The sequence below is a fragment of the Oreochromis niloticus genome, linkage group LG4, assembly GCF_001858045.2.
Source record: "Oreochromis niloticus isolate F11D_XX linkage group LG4, O_niloticus_UMD_NMBU, whole genome shotgun sequence".
Lineage (NCBI taxonomy): Eukaryota > Metazoa > Chordata > Actinopteri > Cichliformes > Cichlidae > Oreochromis > Oreochromis niloticus.
The window spans coordinates 14020756-14035166 of record NC_031969.2 but is presented as its reverse complement, the minus strand read 5'-3'; the positions used below and the strand labels follow the sequence as shown (position 1 = coordinate 14035166).

At 40.2% G+C, this 14411-nt stretch overlaps 2 protein-coding genes across 3 annotated transcripts; both read right to left on the bottom strand.

Annotated features, from left to right (window-relative positions):
* Nucleotides 1–477: 477 nt before the first annotated feature.
* Nucleotides 478–4915, bottom strand: ypel3 (yippee-like 3). Its single transcript, XM_003453985.5, has 5 exons — nucleotides 4483–4915; nucleotides 3091–3209; nucleotides 2897–2940; nucleotides 2275–2383; nucleotides 478–1486 (listed from the first exon to the last, which is right to left on the bottom strand). The coding sequence occupies exons 2-5, from the start codon at nucleotides 3205–3207 to the stop codon at nucleotides 1397–1399; spliced, it is 360 nt and encodes a 119-aa protein (XP_003454033.1). The 5' UTR covers nucleotides 3208–3209; nucleotides 4483–4915; the 3' UTR covers nucleotides 478–1396.
* Nucleotides 4916–6638: 1723 nt separating this feature from the next.
* On the bottom strand, nucleotides 6639–14366 carry gdpd3a (glycerophosphodiester phosphodiesterase domain containing 3a). Of its 2 annotated transcripts, none has more exons than XM_003454016.5 (10): nucleotides 13804–14366; nucleotides 13222–13264; nucleotides 12867–13002; nucleotides 11680–11725; nucleotides 10706–10824; nucleotides 10250–10339; nucleotides 9878–10011; nucleotides 9641–9700; nucleotides 9372–9423; nucleotides 6639–7136 (listed from the first exon to the last, which is right to left on the bottom strand). In XM_003454016.5, exons 1-10 carry the CDS (start codon nucleotides 13958–13960, stop codon nucleotides 7008–7010), a joined length of 966 nt encoding a protein of 321 aa, XP_003454064.1. In that variant the 5' UTR covers nucleotides 13961–14366; the 3' UTR covers nucleotides 6639–7007. The 2 variants fall into 2 exon arrangements, 1 of the variants encoding a protein (XP_003454064.1); XR_002061926.2 differs by having other exon boundaries at nucleotides 7049–7136; nucleotides 9246–9423; nucleotides 13804–14365.
* Nucleotides 14367–14411: the final 45 nt, after the last annotated feature.

The window sequence follows — 14411 nt, the reverse complement described above, 5'->3', positions numbered from 1 at the left end:
ATGGACTAAAGAGTCACGAGCTACTCAGTGTAAACTAATCCCTGGTGTTGTATAGGATTGATCTGACTCTCGCTACCATCAATATAATAATATAAAATGACACTGATACAAGGAGATGTGTGACCTACAGAATATGCCAAAGTGAGTACTTTAATTTTTCCTTTTTATTAGTTTTCCCCCAAAACGGACAATCAAAAGCTACTTTTACCTTTGGCTGTTTTATGAATGTGGCCCTCACACTTTTGTGTTGTCTCTCACTTTGAACAGAAACTTTCTCAGCCTGCGTTTTATGTGTATTTGACCACAAAGAAGAAATAAGCTTGATGAGAAAACCAGAAGTGAGATAAGATGAAACACCACAGCACAAACAAAAGTCTTACTGGCATTCTGTATTTTAATGAAATATCAGGTTAAAATAAAAAACACTTTAATAAAAGAAGCAGACATTAAAAAAAAAAAAAATCACCATAAATATGCTACATTACCCAAATCACACTCTGCTCTAGCACAATCTAGGAAATCTAAGGGCTGCTTTAGTGTTAGGTCATACACAAACATATGAAGGATCCGCATTAAGAGTGAAGATATCCCGAATGTGCAGTGGAAAATCTAAATGTGAATCAACTCCAGATTAATGCTTCTCAACACTATCCAGCTTAAGACTTATGAGCAAACACTGCACTCATACACACTCTCACCCGAACACACTAAAAGGTATACCTTCAAGCGGAAGACTTACCCCAGGTTACGAATTACAAGACTTTTGTGGGCTTTTTGGGCAAAATATGAAAAAGTTTTACTAATCTTAAAAACATTAACTCATAAAAAAGCCCATCTCGCTTCTCTAAGCGTTCCCATACCCTCACATCAAAAAAGAAGGGATCTCTGGATTAAACAAGCCTAAATAATTCACTCAATTTGGGTCATTTACATCTAAATATGCACCTTAAAGTCAAAAGGAAAACCCAAATACCTGCATCCAGTGTTTAAGAAGATCAGATTATTTGACTTGCACGGGCCTGCCCACCACGGGGCGAGGCCGTCTCAGTGGTTTAATCACTAATACGCGTGCTCAAAACGTAACACCAGCTGGTGCCCCGTGTGACTACATCTCCAAGTTTTCACACGCAAACCCCGCACTCATTCAGTCCATGTCCTCCTGCACAACTAGCACTTAGGACAGCATTATCAGCAAATGTGTTGTCGTGGTTGCTGAAAAAAAACGAAACAAAACACGAAGAACAGATAAAGATAAGGCATCACATGCTATTCTTGGCAAAGCTGTATGAAGTGAAAGTGTGGCACAGCGATGGCTCGAACGTGGGATGAAGAAGCTACACTGGAACCGTTTTCACAACTTGTGAAAAAGTCATGACGAAAGACGAAGATTTCCCTCTCAGTCCCAACCGTTGTCCTTTATCATGTGGGACAGCTCGATGATGTACTTCCCCTCCTTGTACTTCTGACTCAGTTCAAAGGCTTGTTCCTGCAGGAGGAAGGTGAAAGGGACTTGTTAGAAAGACAAACAAACAGTGGGAGTTTGTCAATCTGAGGGCAGCCACACCCCGAAACATACCCCACTTTGCTGTTTACTCCTAATGGAGATAATAATTCACTAAATGAACAGCATGCTGTCTTAATGAAGGCTTTAAAACAGTGACAGAGACCATAAAGTCATCAGGGAAAAGTTTACAGAAGTAATAAATCAAGAGAGAAACTGGGTCATTTTCTCATGTATTTCTTTACAATCACACTACTTTTTTTGGGGGGGGAGGGGGGGTCCCCTCGGAGCTGGATGTATTTGGGACAAAACAGCGGATTGGGGTTTTTTTTGCAGTTCATGCGTTAATGCAGACATTGACATTGACATAACAATCACTGGAAACTCCAGTTGTTCTTGATTACATCATTGCTTTGCTGTTTTTGTGCACATTCTGCGTCTTACGAAAATGTCCCAAGTGATTTGTGTGTGAAGCCTTATTATACTCTTTAAACTCCAATGAACTTTTTGGCCTTTTCATTTATTTCAACTATAATACAATTTGATTTTTCTGCAAAAACATTACAGCATACACTTGTGGGAGAAGAGCTATATCTATATATATCTATTTTTATTTCACTGAGATGAATTTTTTGACAATTTTTATATATATAAAAATTTGTCATGGCAACAGAAAAGTATGTGTGGATGTCTCAGTGAATTAAAAACCAAAATGCCTTTAAGTGATTTAATGATAAATAATTCTGCACTGTATTTGTTGGAGATATACGTACATATTTCCAGCCCAACGTGGTGTGACAGTTTTCGCAGTAGATGTCGGCCACTGCATGAAGTCCCGTGAGCAGCAGTCTTTCCTCAGCAGGGCCACAGCCGACATTGACCCTGAAGACAAAAGCATGGACGCATTGTGATTAAACTGTTCTCCTCAGTAATCACTCAAGGAGAGCCTCTCCTGCACAGCTACAACCTCCTTTAGGAGAAAATGTTAATGAAACCCTACTATTCAAAAAAGGGCTTCACCTGAACAAATTAAGATTTAAACAGCTGGTAGGTTAATATTTAAGACGCGAACAGTGTGTACTCCTGACCCACTAACCCCGGAAGAACGTGAGCTCACACACCTTCAAAATCCAAACTAGAGCAAATCAAGTTGCTGTTCAGTGTGGTTTGATTAAACAAGCGCGATACTAGGAATGTGCTTTCACCGAGAAATAGACTTTTTATAAAATTATTTACATGAAAAAATAACATTTTTACACAAAGTGGCTTTAAAGTTGTTGTGAATACAAACGAGATGTGAAAAAAAAACAACAGTTCCCTCTTCTCCTGTCTACAGGAGAAGTGAGACTGGAAACCTAAAACAGGACAAACTGCTTTTTAACAGTTGATACTTACACAGAGTTGAAGAGGTAGGCTCGGCCCTGGCTGCCTTGGAAAGACTAGGAGACAAGGAGGAAAAATATAAATTAGAAACAGACTGCAAATCCAACTCTGATATGTCTCAGATGCAACTTTCTAAAATAACCATGAAGCAAATGTGCATGCCATCTGACATGATTATCAACAACAAAGACAGGCAGCATACAGACCTTGGAGATAAGATCGTCATGATTGGCCAGATGGGCGCGACAGTGCACACAACTGTAACGGCGGTGGCAGGAGTCCAGATAGGCCTGGAACGTCTTGGCTTTTGTCAGCTTCACCATGTCTGAGCGGGACCAAAAACACAGAGAGAGACAAGTTTTTTATTATTGTTTGTACGATGGGTTAATGATCTAGGCACACAGTTCTTCCATCTGACTAACCATAAACAGGATGATTTCCTTCTTCATTTGAATTAACCATAGCCCCATCACAAGACTATAAAGCTTCACCCTAACCAGACTGTGTGCAATAGTCTACATTCCATCTTGCTGTTAACCACTGCACTATGCAATATCCCATGCCATATATATTCCTATATATATAGTGCACATTTTTCTCTATTGTTGTAGAGCATTATTAATAGAGGTTATAATGCTGAATCTACTTATTTTGTTCCTGTTCTATTCATTTTGCTGCTATAATAATGTATTAACGTGATTTTTTTCACTTGGGGGTAAAAGTCTATCTTATAAAAAGCCCATTGTCAACACAACCAGCCTGATGAGGTTTTTTGTATTGAGACTTAGGATGCCTACATGACTTTGAACGGCCTTCACAAAGTGCTACTACTGTAATCTCGTAAACCAGGCCCCTGATAAGTAGCCCCAGTATTATAATAACCACAAAGAAAACTAAACTAAAACTGAGCACTGTCAAACTGCAGTGAGGCTGGACCCAGAGAAAATCTGTTAATCACCTGATCAGATGTGGTCCAGAAAAATCTATGACCAAAGTCCTTCTGTTATACTGACACACCAAGTGAAAATTGAAAGTCAGCACCATAAAGGTGTGACTTACTCCCTCAAGCCTTTGCATTAGTATTTAACAATTTGGAGTTTGTAACTAACAGTTTGAGCTATCTAATAGCAAGGTTTTAAGGTCATTCATCCTTAATGACGCTACCTGGGTTGGACTCTTTGTCAGCTTCAATCATGCATCTTCTTGTCAATGATTAAATGTATAATGGCAGAGGGTGACTTTACAAGGTATGGATGCATTATTAGCTGAGACCAGTCAAACATAACAGGTTAGTTAAGCAGGCAGCTTGCTTCCTGGTTTCTAACAGTTGGCACAAATAACCCTTGCTTAGATAAATGCAGCAGTTAACCCAAATTCAAGGACTGTACAGGCACTGTCCGTCTGCCAGTGAACCATCTGAGCCCCTAAACGGACTGATGGTGCATCCGCCAGCTGCAGGAGTAAACCGGGCCACTAGCTCCGTTTGACCTAGCTTTGTGTGTTAGCTAGCCCGCTAGCTCCGCACTGTCAACACACAACAGCAGCGGCAGCAGCGCAGATGCGCATTGCAGGACATTTCTCGGCGTCCGTCCACTCACCTAAAAACACCGAAGCTCCTCACAGTCTAGACAGCGGACTGGTGTGACCAGCAGCTGAAAAACTTCAGGTAAAAGGCAGAAAAACAGTCAGTTTGGTGAGAAACGATCGACCACGCGCTGGCGGTTCGGACACACAAAAAAGGACAGACAGCCCTGGCTGTTGAAGCGGAGCCCGTTTACCCGCGTCTCTCTTTTGTTTTTTTGAACCAGAACCAGCGCTCAAAGTTCCGCAACGACCTTCTTTAAAAGTGGAGCTGGACGCCGACAAAGCTGGCAGGCTGACAAGGAGCGAAAGCAGCGACCTCGGCGGGAGGAAAAATGCGATTTGTTTATGAAAACACGCATAAGAGGAAGTCTGGGTAGTGCAAAACAAATCCCCGCTGACCAATCAGAGCCTCCGAGTGACGTGAGAATGTGGGTCAACCAATCAGATTCCACCTTACCGGGGCCTTTTATGGCTATCGGTTTGGTTGCTGTTTGGTAGCGTTTCATAAATGCTGAAAGTGTGTTATCATCTCCGGCCTGTTGGACTGGGATTAAAAATAATTTCAAAAAACAAGCATAGTGCTTCTGTAGAGATCAGACCAATAAGAGCAAGAACAACATGCTAACCTGCTACTGTGACAGTTTCCAGGAATTCTTGGAATATGAGCCTGAGGGAAGGGTTTTATTTGTTGCGGTTTCTTGACTGCTCCTTTGCATGTCCTTTGCTGTGTGTTTGCCTTTCTTCTGTGTGTGTGTGTGTGTGTGTGTGTGTGTGTGTGTATTTTTATGACACACAGGCAGGCGGTCCATAATATCTCACATTGATCTCTGGTTTAGTTTTGAAAAGTTTGGTTAGAATTCCTGCAGTTTCCTTGCTTTGTGGTACAACAACATGTAACATTAAATGTTGATCAAAGACCTAGGCCTAGGGTGAGCAGATCCCAACGAACTAAATGTAGGGCATACGTGGTATCTGTGTGGGAGAAAGTGGGACATGTCAGCAATGATGAATTAAAAATAAAAACAAACAAACAATAAACTAGGCACGTACAGGCTAATTAAACAATATTTCAAACTGTCTTGCTAAGCAAATACAGTAAAGATAAAAGGAAACTGAAGTTTGTTGTTATAGTCATGCATATGGAAAGTCTTTATGTACTTTCACTGTGATTTCTGCATTTTGGGGCCTTCAGTTTGAATCTATCCATAGATTTGCATAGCTTTCTTTTGCCACATCTGAAAAGTTCGGCAATTTTATTTAATTATAACACATATATTGTGTTATCACTTTACACCCTATTATTCAGAATATACTGGAACTTCATTTTCTTTCTCACAGTTTCCAAAATCTGCAAAGTGTGCAACTTGTTGACTTGTAGCTTTCCCTGATGATTATGGCGTTAAAATGGCTAAGCTTCTTCTCACTATAATAAAAGGCCTTCCCTTCACACTGGGTTAAAGCCAGAGTTTAGAAAAGTGCAAAGTGCACAGTGTTTTAGTCTCCCTACCATCACGTCCAACGAGCCATGGTGGATGACTGCCCCTCCTTGAGTCTGGTTCTCTTTGGGGGGTTTTTCCTGTTAAAACTGAGTTTTTCCTTCCCACTCTCACCAACTGCTTGCTCATACTGGGCTGTTTGATTGTTATGGCTTTCTCTGTATTGTTGTAGGGTCTCTACCTTACATGTAAAGTTCCTTGAAGCAGCTTTCGTTGTGATTTGATGCTATATAAATAAAACTGAGTTGAACTGCATGGAAAATTGTCTCAAGTGTCTCAATATTACTAAGACATCTTCTTATTTTATTGCTACTTTGCTCTCGGTGCCTACTGTTATTATTTTTTTGCATAAATCCAGGTATATCCCATTAACTTGCTCATCGCCAGTCTACACAGAAAAATACAGTCTTTGTTTCACCAACAAACTGGTTGATTATTATCATAGCAGGGTGGATGGACTTTGACCATAGTTGCTTGGGAAAACAAGGACACAGGTGAGGTTTACAGCATGTGTACACTCTCTACAGTCTCTTTTAGGTCAAAAAAATCAGTCAAAGAGATTTGCACTATGCAGATAGCTCCGTAACACACTGTACTGTATTCATGTTTGTATTGCCAGTAATTACCTTCTAATCTTCTAATGGCCCAAAAGAATATAAAAATCAAAATGCAAGTGATTTATTCATAACCATTTATTTCTCAAGTCCTATCTTAAAAGTGGCAGAAAGTAACATTAGAGACATTCAAAATAAAGTCACATTTAATCAGATGACACAGTCCAGCTAGTTAAAGATTCACTCGTTAGATGTGCTGCAGACCAAATCAATGCCGTGGTTTGTTTGTGGGTGGAGGCTGTAGAAATGATCCCACGACAAACAAGTCATTCTGTCAGCAGCGATTAAAGGTCAGCACCAAAGAGATTAATGATAGTTGTGTTCCCACTGCACGGTGATTATTATGTAGACCAAAGATTCTTCAACAAATGTTGCAATAGCCGTTTTTATCAGTGTCATTGTTGCCATCATGTGATGGTGTGTTTGGATTCAGTCCTGACTTCTGTTTTTGCAGAAGTAGCTGGACAGAAGAGTTGGATAGTCGCTCATTACTCCAGTGGCTCCTACTTCAAATGCCGCCTCTATGTCTTCTTCTGTGTTGCAAACAAATAAATGCACCTGCAATTGCAACAGTTATCTTCAGTTAAAAACTGACATTTCACTGTTTTGTTTCTCCTTGTATGGCAGCTGAAAACCTGAAGCACCAGTTGTTCAGGCTACAGCGTAGATAAATAACTATTACAAAATGATGTCATGATGTTGATAATCAATGCAATGGCAACAAAAGTGTCACATTCATCTTGATTAAAATAATATGTATACTAAGAAATAGAGAAAACAGGGAAAAAAGATTTTCATGGAGCATGTTGCAAAGCTAATCTTATTAGCTGATAGGCGAGCACCTACACTCACTGGCTATTTTGTTAGGGACACCTGTTCAGTTGCTCGTTGACACAAATATCTAATCAGCCAGTCGAATGGCTGCCTATAGACGTGGTCAAGATGACCTGCTGAAGTTCAACCGGGCATCAGAGTGGGGAAGAAATGTGACTGAAATGACTTTGAAAGTGGCTATTGGTGCCAAACGGCTGGTATGAGTCTTTAAAAAAAACCCCCAAAAGAACAAAACTGCTGATCTCCTGGCATTTTCCCACAGAACCATCTCCAGGCTTTACAAAGGACGGTCCAAGGAAGAAAATACCCAGTAGTTCTCTGGTCAGAGGAGAGCGGCCAGGCTGCTTTGCTGACAGGACGCTAACTGTAACTCAACTATTCGTTACATCCAAAAAATGTTGAACCTTGAAGCAGATGGGTTACAGAAGCAGACGACCACACTGGGTGCCATTCATGTCAGCTACAACCAGGAAACTGAAGCTACAGTTCCCACAGACTCACCAAAATTTGGCAACAGAAGACTGGAAAAACGTTGCCTGATCTTATGAATATTGAATTCTGCAAGATTTGCAAGATTTAGATAGTAGGGTCTGAATTTGGTATAAACATCATGAAAACATGGATTGAACCCGCCTTGTATCAATGGTTCAGACTATTGGTGGTGTAATGGTGAGGGTGATATTTTCTTGGCACACTTTAGGCATTTTAGTACAAACTGACCATCAGTTAAACACCACAGTCTACCCAAGTATTGTTGCTGACCATCCCTTTATGACCAGTGTACCCATCCTTTTGTTCACTAGTTCTTTCCAGCAGGATAATACACTGAGTCACAAAGCTCAACTCATCTTAAACTGGTTTCTTTAACATGACAATGAGTTCATTGTACTTAAATAGACTCCAAGGTTACCAGATCTCAATCCAACAGAGCACCTTTGGGATGTGGTGGAACAGGAGATTCACATTACTGATGTGCAGCTGACAAATCTGCGGCAACTGTGTGATGCCATCATGTCAATATGGACCAAAATATCTGAAGAATGTTTTCAGCACCTTGTTGAATCTGTGCCATGAAGAATTAAGGCAGTTTTGAAGGCAAAAGGACACAAACCTGGTAGTCGGCATCAATTACCTACTAAAGAGTCTAGTGAGGGAATATCAGTAGGACTGATTAGGACATTCAGTGGACTGATAGCCTGTAAATCGTGTGGACATGTTACTGAATCACTGATTAGAATACTTGGATTTTAACATGCCCACAAATTCTACCCAAAACACCAAAAACAACATGTAGATGATATAGAAAGGAACATTTCCTGGTTACTACTTTGGCATTATTTAAAAGTGTTGAAATACAACAAGCACAAAATATAAATATCACATAGCTTGAAGAGTGTTACTTTCTCCAGCTATTAAGTGGAGTCATGTCCTGACAACAGGGTTGATCTCATCACATCAGGATAGAGATGATGCATTCAGGACAGTCATAGTGGTTGTGTGAGGTCAACTATTTGTCATGCTGAAGTGCTTTCTGTGTTAGATCATAACCTGTTGAGTTTGAATAGCATCCTGCAGCTGACCATGCAGTGACTAGTAGGAGAAAAATCAAATCCATTGACTTTAACAGGAATTATATTTTGGGGATTCCCTGTGCATCTTTTCATGGAAGACACAAGAGCAAAGTAATAGTGAAGTAAAAATGTTCCAGGAAAGTTTCTGAGCACAGTTGTGGTCCCTGTACTGTTTCTAAATGAGAATGAGCAAACAAAACTGTGATAAGACAAAGAGCCTTTGATAAGGTAAACAAACATTTGTGATAGTTTTCATATTTACCTCTCAGTATTTAGTGTTTTCTTTTACTCTGATATGTTTATATTCCACAGTTCTGGCTTTCTTTGCATTTCTTTAACTCTTCTTTCAGCCACAGTGCTGTAAAGACTTAAAATTGTGGTTTCATACCTGAATTCCACGGGCAGCGAGATGCCTAAAAAGACTCTTCCTCATAGTTATTCTGCAATTACAGCATGAAAGAAGCAAATTTAAAATAAAACACAAACTGCACACTGTGCTTAAAATACTAGATTTAAGCTAGCAGTGTAAACAGTCTTTCAGTGTAGTGAGGACTGAATGTTTTGTCGATTTTTGGCATTTATAATTTAGACTTCAAGACCAATAAATAAGTGAGATGTAGGCACAACTGCCATAGTCCTTTTTAATACTTCACTTACTTTTCTATCAAAGACACAACGAGCTTGTTCCTCAGGAGAGCTTGATCAGGAATGAATGTCCTTCAACACACGCAGAGACAAAGAAAGACACAGTTACACTTTTATGAGCATAGATAGCAATAACATGAAGCTTCACAGTCTTAACAGAAAAAAAGACCCTTCATGTGAAATGACATGCATGCACATGAATGGACACAGTTTACTCAGCATGCACTGAACACACTCCTGCAGTCACACCTGTTGAAGATGCTCATCAGGTAGAACTGCAGCAAACTCTCTCCTATTGGCACAAAGGGCAGCAGCCCCGTGTAGAAGAGCAGCAGAAGCAGCAGGCCTCGGCTCATACTGAAACTGTAGGGCATGGAGCCGTTCTACGAGGAAGGAGAGAACAGAGAGACACAGACATGCTGGGTGACAACACTGGTACAGAGGCGGTGTTTATGAATCACTCGAGTCATGCTGAAAACCATACTGAAACGCTAAGGAAACCCTGTAATGCCATCATATAACTTCATTTCACGCATTTCCTGCAGGTAAATAAAATGTTATAATGAGTAAGGTGTGTTAACGCTATACAGGTAACTCGTCTCCTCCAGCTGGTTAATGTACCATTTTCCAGCATTCCTTCATGATCGTGGAGTCCGTGGAAGCCCACACAGTGATCCCCTCCCTGTTGTAGCGTTTAACCAGATCAGACACCTAAAGACATAAAATCAAGTGGGAAACAAATATTAGCGTTCAGGAGATGATGGCATGAAGGTGTAAGAGTGTAAGTGGTGCTGCAGACACAGACATCACAGAGGCTGCCGTGCTAGATTTGGCCAGTAAACTGTGGACACTGTTTATAAGGTGGACAACATATTTAGAATTGCACAGGGAAAAGCTCCCTAGCCTTGTAGTTAGAAAATCATTCATAATTTGTCCACCTTGACTGGAATTTAGATGATGTATCCACTTCAAAAGAGGCCCGATTCAATCCTGGAAAGCTGAAAAAAAGCTTTTTCATATATCGGGAAACTCTGGTAGAAGTTTGGTGTTGGTTTTTTGGGGTGTATTAATGCGTACCTTTTTAATCAGCTGGTGGTTGTTCTCTTTGATCTCAATGCTGATCGGCATCTCAGGGAACTTCTTGAACACATCCTCCAGCAGAGCAAACTTCCTGTCTTTGCCAGTGCTGTAACGACCTAAAGAAAAGGAGGGGTGAAAAGTAAAGTCACATTACATGCATGAGCATATTAGAAAGAAATTAACTTCTTATGGCAGCTGACTGTGGTGCACCACAATGCTTTACTCATCTGGGATCTGTCTGCTGCTTTTATTGCTGTTTTAATATAGTGCCTGGGTTTCAGGTTTGCTTTTATATTAGTTTCATTTGTGTCTACACGTGTTCTGATAATTCTGTGCAGTCAGCTATAGTAATGCTAAGAAACGGGTGTTCCACAAGGTTTCATTGTTGGCCTCCTGCTGTTTCTAACTGATATCTTATGATTTGGCTATGTAATTAACAAATACAGTGTGAGCTATGATTTCTTTGCAGATGATACACAATTGTATTTCTCCTTATGGCAACAACCTTTACAGTGAATCAAGCAATAAATTGCAAGAAAATTGCTGGATGTAGCAAATATGATACAAAGTAATATTTATTAATTTCATTTTTAATTAGAATTTTTATAGTCTGGCAATTTTTAAATGGTTCAGGCTTTAAGGTTACTCCTCAGAGTCCCAGACATCCATTTCCTCTAACCTTGCCCCCCTCTCTTGGATATGAATTCAATATCACTACCCAACTCTTTCAGAAATATTAGAAATATCTTTGATGACCACATCCAGAGTATTAATACTGATGTCCTGCTGAAGGAAATTAGGGAAGCTAATTTTTTTATTCCGTCACTTTTAAACGGTAGTTGTTTTTCTATACTTTTTTTCCACATACAGTGTTTGATTTATGATTATGATGATTATTATTATAGATGCATTTCTTCTTCAAATGTCTTTTCATTAAAAATGAACAATTATATATAACAGGAGGAACTCACCTTCATAAAATGTTACCTCCAGTCTCTCCTTATACAAAGGCAAATCCTAAAAGTTTAAAAACAGAGTAGAACAGAGAGATATAAGGTGACTTTACTGTGATGTGATTAAGGTGAAAAGAATTTGTGTACACCATCAGATATTCTTAGTATTGTTGTCCCAGCTGAGTTGGTCCGGCAACAAAGCCGGATGCAAACATTCACTTGATGGTAATCTGATGCTTGAACTCTTACTGAGAAATTACAGCTTTGTTTCCGAGGAAAACTCAAGAGTAATGCAAGCAGCATGCCCTTTTTGAAGATTATGGTGAATTTAAAAGAATTAAAAGATGCCTTGATGCAGCTCAGTAAGTAATGTTGATACAGCAAATAAGTGTGCTGTTAAATCTGGATGGAAAAACATGTAACAACATGTAAACCCCCATGTAAAGCCCCGATAGCTCACAGTAGCATTACGTCTGGATTACAACCAAATCTTGTAGTCTCATGTGAGTTTAAGGAAATACCAGATTGTTTGAAAGAGAAAAACTGATTTTTAAGCAGTTATTCTGCATTTTACAATAAAACTAAATTGAACTCTAGGGCATTATACACTCACACTTGTTCAGCTTCTCATAAATGCATCTATCTAATCGGCCAATCACATGGCAGGAATCGCATTTAGGTATGCAGACATGGTCAAGACGTCTATATTTTCTTAGCACACTTTGGGGCCAAGAAAATATCTTACCCAAGTATTGTTGCTGACATATCCATCCCTTTATGAACTGTGTACCTATCTTTTCATAACTGGTTCCAGCAGGATAAGCACACCATGTCACAAAGCTCAAACATCTAGAAAATAAAAATGGAGTTCCCTGTACTCAAATGGCCTCCACACTCACCAGATCCCAATCCAGTAGAGCACATTTGGGATGTACAGGCAACAAGTCTGCAGCATCTGTGTCGTGCCATCATGTCAACATGAACTAAAATCCCTGAGTAATGTTTCCAGTATCTTTTTGAATCTGTGCCACAAAATTAAGGCCAACTTGGAAGTACCAAGTGTATATTTGAGACTTAGTCTCATGTGTAACAACACTCATCTATGAAACAGAAACAGAGCAGGTGTGTCTCTGAAAGATTACCACTTCCTATCTCAGTACAGCCTTGTGACTTTTGTCCCCATCGAGCAGGATCTGGCTTCCTACCTGCAGATTGAGCGAGGAGATGGTGACATCATGGCCAGTCTGCCTAAGCAAATTCTCATCATGTGATACCACCACATAGCCATCATGTGTCAAATGACAGTCCATCTCCAGCATCTCAGTGCCCTGCTCCGCCGCACTGACAACAGAGAAAAAAGAAGAATAAATGATGTAAAATGATGACTCCACCGTTTGTCAGGGGTGTGTCATTTTCACATGTTTAACAATACACCTTTTTTTCCTTTTTTGGGAAGGGGTGGGTCGGGGGTGGGGTGGGGAGTCTAAAAAGTCTGCCCTCATGTAATAATTGATGCATTCTTCTTTCACAGCACTTCAGAGAGGGCAGTGTGGTACTCACTGTGTGAATGCCTCCATGGTGCTCTCTATCCTCTCTCCAGATCCTAAAATTCATTGAAATGATGCCAGTAGTCAGAAAATACAAAGTACTCAAAATGTCTCAGAGAGCCGTTAAACCGGTCCTACTAAATATTACAGCAAATCACATGGTCAGTTAGAATTGCACATTAAGTTTTCAGCTTGAGCCTTGTGGTAGAACAGAAAAAAGTATCTGCACAATAAAATAAGATTTAGATATAAAAACAGGCCTTTTGTTCAAAGACTTCATCTCTAAATCAGTAAAAACATCAGGGGCACCCCATGGGAAAGCTTCATTCATAAATCTTTAACCCACAGGACTAAAATGTGCAGCTGCTGAAAGAAATGAGCCTTTAAAATGTTGGAAAGTGAAGCAAAAGGATTCTATAACATTTAATAGCATCAGTGTTTTTGGCTCCTCTCCAGTTAAATTGGATGCTGACTGACATGCAGCTGCTTTATAGATGGACTTGGGGCAGATTAAAACCCAGACCTCATGGCAGTCCAGTGAGCACCCCCACACATGATGATCTTTGAGTCCCACACATTGACTGCAGATCCTTACCTCCTCTGTGTGAGATCTTTTTGCAGTAGAAAGCAGGGCGTTTCTTCCTGTGGAGAATCTGCGGATTCTTTAGCAGGTAAACCGAGGTGAGGGTGTATCCTCCCAACACCGGGAGGAAAAAATATAAAAAGCTGATCATCCTTTCCTGCATGCACATCCAGCGAGTCCCTGAGAGTCTCTGCAAGATCTCACAGAGCAGGTTGACCAGAAGCACCAGCAAAAGAATTTTTTTTTTTTAAAAAAACCTGCTCAGCAAAACAACCTCAAAATGACAACTCTGTCTCCTTCCAATCAGAAGTGGCCAAATCCAAAAGCTTTTCTGAAGAACCAGCAGCTTGTTGTAGGAAGATAAGAAAAATCCAGACAGACTGGTATGACAGAGAAAAGAGAAAAAAGAAAGTCCCACCCTTGAATTTCAGAGTCTTGCTCTTAGCAGGTACAGCTGAACCCTCAGAGCTGTACAAGTCAGTTAATGAAGCACCAGCTCACAACCCCACAGGGCTCTCGCTCTGGCCTCTCCCCTTCCAGTGGTAATGCCGTTTTTATGCTTTTGTTCAGGTTTCTGTGTCATACCTGTGCCAGTCTTGCAACACTTTTCTAAGGATTAC

Coding starts and splice junctions, on each gene's coding strand:
- ypel3 (XM_003453985.5), bottom strand. CDS start 3,207: ATGGTGAAGCTGACAAAAGCCAAGACGTTCCAGGCCTATCTGGACTCC. Junction 2,384..2,896: donor GCCTACCTCTTCAACTCTGT/GTAAGTATCAAC, acceptor TTTTGTCTTCAG/GGTCAATGTCGGCTGTGGCC. Junction 1,487..2,274: donor CCACGTTGGGCTGGAAATAT/GTACGTATATCT, acceptor TTCCTCCTGCAG/GAACAAGCCTTTGAACTGAG.
- gdpd3a (XM_003454016.5), bottom strand. CDS start 13,960: ATGTGCATGCAGGAAAGGATGATCAGCTTTTTATATTTTTTCCTCCCG. Junction 10,825..11,679: donor GGAGGTAACATTTTATGAAG/GTGAGTTCCTCC, acceptor CCTTTTCTTTAG/GTCGTTACAGCACTGGCAAA. Junction 10,340..10,705: donor ACCACCAGCTGATTAAAAAG/GTACGCATTAAT, acceptor TTATGTCTTTAG/GTGTCTGATCTGGTTAAACG.